The sequence below is a fragment of the Camelina sativa genome, chromosome 9, assembly GCF_000633955.1.
Source record: "Camelina sativa cultivar DH55 chromosome 9, Cs, whole genome shotgun sequence".
Lineage (NCBI taxonomy): Eukaryota > Viridiplantae > Streptophyta > Magnoliopsida > Brassicales > Brassicaceae > Camelina > Camelina sativa.
Window position 1 is genome coordinate 16745713 of NC_025693.1, and position 4379 is coordinate 16750091.

A 4379-nucleotide genomic window follows, 5' to 3' on the forward strand; every position below is an offset into this window, starting at 1 on the left:
CAGCTAATTGAGTTTGGTCTAGATATTGCGAGAGGAATGGAGTATATTCACTCAAGAGAGATAGTTCATCGGGATCTCAAACCAGAGAACGTGTTGATCGAAAACGACTTCCACTTGAAGATTGCTGACTTTGGCATAGCGTGCGAGGAGGAGTACTGTGATGTATTGGGTGATAACACTGGAACTTATAGGTGGATGGCACCTGAAGTGATAAGACGGATACCACATGGAAGGAAGTGTGATGTTTATAGTTTTGGACTTATTTTATGGGAAATGGTAGCTGGAGCAGTTCCATATGAGGAGATGACTCCTGTCCAAGCTGCTTTCGCAGTCATGCACAAGGTAAATTCATTCTACATCTGCTTTGCATAGATATAAAGCTTTAGAATTGCTGTAGATTTTACACGAACTATGCCTAGATTTAGGATTTGATTATAGAACAGAAGACAATAATCTGATGACTGAGTTAGATCATTATTGTTCAGTTTGTTCTAAAACCATTTGGAATTTGTGTTTGATATTGGCCAGAATATTAGGCCGGTGATACCGAAGGATTGTCCAACGGCTATGAAAGAGCTGATCGAGCTATGTTGGTCGTTGCAAACAAACAAGAGACCAGAATTCTGGCAGATTGTCAAAGTGTTGGAACAGTTTAAGAAGTCTCTGACAAACGAAGGAAGACTCAATCTTTTACCTAGCCAGATCTGTCCAGAACTAAAGAAAGGTCCCAAATTCTGGATTCATAAATTGGGATCAATCCATCATCACCACAGCGGTGGCGGCAGCACCAGCACCTTAGGCTCAGCCTTGCCTAAGCCTAAATTTGCATGAAAGACCCTGTGACTGACTCTCAATTTTTTTTGTGAATAGGAAAAGAGCCAGTGGTTATGTTTTTGTTTATAATCAACTGTCTCCGTCTTTACTTTTCATTGAGTTGGCTTGGTTTTTGTGAAGCCATCTCTTTTCTTTTTTCTTCTTGAAATTGATTCGTTTTGTTTGGAATAAACAAAGGTTTTAAGATTTGATAAAGATAGTCTTAAAAAGATGGAAGCAAAGAGATAGATATTACAATAACGCCCACAAACTGTTCGACGAAATGACCCTAAAATTAAAAACTAAGACACATACGCTTCTTCAGACGCCGGTAGAACCAAAACCACCTTCACCACGAACAGTATCATCCAAATCTTCAACCTCCACAACATCAGGAGTCACAATCTTCTCAATAATCAACTGAGCGATTCGATCACCCAACTTCACTTCGAACTCAACATCAGAGTGATTGAACAAAATCACACCAACAGGTCCTCTGTAATCAGCATCAATCACACCAGCTCCAACATCAATCGAATGTTTCCAAGCCAAACCAGATCTCGGAGCGATTCTCGCGTAAGTTCCTTCCGGAACAGCGATGCTGAGATCCGTTGGGATAAGCGCTTTACCTCTCGCCGGAACTTTCGAATCCACCGCGCTTGAGAGATCGTATCCAGCGGAGAGAGATGAGCCTCTTGTTGGTAAAACAGCTTTCTCTGAGAGTTTCTTCACTTTGAAGAAAGGTGATGGTGAAGAATCTCCATGATGGATTCCGTTTCCATCGAGCTTTTGGATTTTAGGTGATGGTTCGTTGACGGCATCGGAACCGTTGTTGATCTTCGTCTCGACACAGGCCATTGTTGAAACTGGGAAGCGAAGTGTGGTGAAGGGTTTGTTTAAAGAGTTGCAGAGAAACCCTAATTTCAACTGAGGTCGAGTGATGAGGAAGAGGCGTCGTAGTTCCGCCATAAATGGAGTGAGTGAGTGAGTGCGGTGGCGCCAAAATTTCCCTCCACCCTAAAAAAAGATAGAAACTTAATGGGCTTTTAACCAATTCATGCATTTCGGCCCACTAGGCCCAATAATTGTTCTTCTTCCTCATAAACCCTTTTTTTCTTTTTTTTTTGTGGACCTCATAAACCCTAATTTCATTTTTTTTTTTCTTGAATAATCGAACACTGATCGATTCACTGGTTATTGTATATTGTCTTGCTCATGCTTTCTCTGATACTCCATGGAAGAAGGTCTGTGGAATTGCAGAAATGGCGTAGTTTAAGAGTTGCGACAGTAAGCATTGTGCAAAATGCAATTGCTTTGACCAACTCGTTCTCCTCTGCAACAGCTGGGGATGTGAGTACTACTACATTTACAGTCTCTTATCTGGTAGAATCATTGGGTTTAACTACAAGACTCGCTGAATCAATCTCAAGGAAGGTCAGTTTCGAGGACAAGGCTAATGCGGATTCAGTTCTGAAGCTGCTTAGAAGCCATGGGTTTAAAGATTCTCAGATCTCCACGATTGTTAGGTATTACCCAGAATTGCTTGTAACGGATGCTGAGAAATCACTTCGTCCAAAGCTCCAGATTCTGCAGTCTAGAGGAGCTTCAAGCTCTGAGGTAACAGAGATTGTTACCAAAGTTCCGGCCATCTTGGGAAAGAAAGGTGAAAAGTCTATCAGCTTGTACTATGATTTCATCAAGGGTATTATGCAAGGTGGTGAGAGTTCTTCCAAGTGTGTAGATTTGTTATGTCATTCTTTGGCAGAGGGTAAGAGACAGAACAAAATGCGAAATATATTGGTTTTGAAAGAATTGGGAGTGCCTCACAAGTTGTTGTTTTCATTGCTCATCTCTAGTTCTCAACCTGTTTATGGTAAAGGCAAGTTTGAAGGAACACTCAAGAAAGTTGTTGATATGGGTTTTGATCCAGCCAAAGCAAAATTTGTGGAAGCGTTGCGTGTTGTATACGAGATGAGCGATAAAACTATAGAAGAGAAAGTCAATGTCTATAAAAGGTTAGGATTAAGTGAAGTGGAGATATGGGCAATTTTCAAGAAGTGGCCTTTCTTTTTGAAATTCTCCGAGAATAAGATTGTTCAGACGTTTGAAACACTAAAGAAGTGTGGTCTGGTGAAGGAAGAGGTCCTTTCGGTGTTGAAGACTCGTCCACAATGCATACGAGCTTCAGAGAAGAAGATATTGGACTCTATTCAAACGTTTCTAGACTTAGGGTTCAGTAGAGATGAGTTCAAGTTGATGGTTATGCGATATCCTAACTGCACTGCCTATTCTGCTGAGATGATGAAGAAGAAGTTTGAGGTTTTGGTGAAGAAGATGAATTGGCCACTAGAGGCTTTGGTTTTGCTCCCTGCGGTACTTGGATACAGCCTGGAGAAGAGGATTGTGCCGAGGTGTAATGTAATCAAAGCTCTCATGTCAAAGGGATTGATCGGAAGTGAAAACCCTCCGATTTCATCTGTCTTGGTGTGTACTGATCAGATATTCTTGAACAGATACGTGATGAAGCACAACAAGCTTGTTCCTAAGCTTATGGCTATCTTCACGAGAGATCATGTTTCGTAGTTTCGTTTTTATTTACGAGTGTCTGTATCTGAAACCCATTTTTTTGTAGTCTCAATTCGACTTTGGATCCGACTGGTTTTTAATATACAATCCAATTGGGGAAAATGAGTTATTACTATTATAAGAATATGCAATAGTCGTAACAAACAACCACTATATTGGGTCAAGAAAGTGCATTAAGTGGTAGACTTTGTCAGACAGTAAATCAACATTGTTAATGGTATTATAGGGCTTTGAATTTCAGGTTATGTGACAAACATCTCTGGTCAGTTTCATATTCAAATCTTACACTCCAGTCACATACAGACTAGCCGCAAAGACAATGTCACGTTTTATAGCATTTGAAGCCAAATCCATTTTCTTGTGTAATGCCGAGTTACCCATAATGGCGGCAGCGTTCTTGAACTCACGGCATGTCTCATCCAATCTCACAATGGTCCGAACTATCAGACCTTCAGGGACATCAGTCAGTTCACATATCTCTGCGAATGGAGTCCCCTGCAAAAATCAAGCATACAATATGTTTAAAAGATGTGAAGTGTGAAATGTATAAATTACCGTGCTTTCTAGTTACAAACCTTTGCCCACTCATAGACAACTTCAACCAGACCAAATTTGAGATTCTCCTGGGCATATTCTTCAGGGTCTATTTGTAAGTTGTACTGAGCTTGAAGTTCACCAAGTCTGATTGCTGTATCATAGAGTCTATGCAAAAGAGGGTCAATGATCAGATTAGATCAAATCAGATCAAAAATACTGTTCGTAGTTATGAGAAGGGAAAGAGTGGTCGTAACAAACCTTTGTTTAGCTTTAGCTAGCTTAGGAGTAAGTGAAGGCGCTGAAGTGTTTTTCTGTTGGAAGACAAAGGCAGACATTATAGCCACTGCTTCTTCTGGTTCTAATTCTTCGAATTGATTCTCAAACAGACACACTGTGCATATCAACTCTTCCCCAGAATTCATCTCGCAAGCGACACGGCCTTT

General features: G+C 40.7%; 4 protein-coding genes across 6 annotated transcripts in view; 2 read left to right on the top strand and 2 right to left on the bottom strand.

Moving 5' to 3' along the window:
* Window positions 1-1020, top strand: part of LOC104711164 (serine/threonine-protein kinase HT1) — an 11961-nt gene extending 10941 nt beyond the window's left edge. Inside the window, exons 3-4 of the mRNA XM_010427848.1 lie at window positions 17-342; window positions 529-1020. Of these exons, the coding sequence (XP_010426150.1) occupies window positions 17-342; window positions 529-831 (629 nt within the window). The 3' untranslated portion in view covers window positions 832-1020. The remainder of the gene's footprint in view (window positions 1-16; window positions 343-528) is intronic.
* LOC104711162 (deoxyuridine 5'-triphosphate nucleotidohydrolase) lies at window positions 1003-1798 on the bottom strand. Its single transcript, XM_010427845.2, has one exon. The coding sequence runs from the start codon at window positions 1780-1782 to the stop codon at window positions 1135-1137; it is 648 nt and encodes a 215-aa protein (XP_010426147.1). The 5' UTR covers window positions 1783-1798; the 3' UTR covers window positions 1003-1134.
* LOC104711161 (transcription termination factor MTERF4, chloroplastic-like) lies at window positions 1955-3498 on the top strand. Its single transcript, XM_010427844.2, has one exon. The coding sequence runs from the start codon at window positions 2029-2031 to the stop codon at window positions 3394-3396; it is 1368 nt and encodes a 455-aa protein (XP_010426146.1). The 5' UTR covers window positions 1955-2028; the 3' UTR covers window positions 3397-3498.
* Window positions 3598-4379, bottom strand: part of LOC104711160 (DExH-box ATP-dependent RNA helicase DExH11-like) — a 7133-nt gene continuing 6351 nt past the window's right edge. For 2 of the 3 annotated variants that reach the window (XM_010427843.1, XM_010427842.1), the window contains exons 20-22: window positions 4195-4375; window positions 3975-4101; window positions 3598-3894 (exon numbers count right to left, since the gene is read on the bottom strand). In XM_010427843.1, coding sequence (XP_010426145.1) covers window positions 3682-3894; window positions 3975-4101; window positions 4195-4375 — 521 coding nt within the window. In that variant the 3' untranslated portion in view covers window positions 3598-3681. The remainder of the gene's footprint in view (window positions 3895-3974; window positions 4102-4194; window positions 4376-4379) is intronic. The other variant, XM_019229239.1, reaches the window with a different exon arrangement.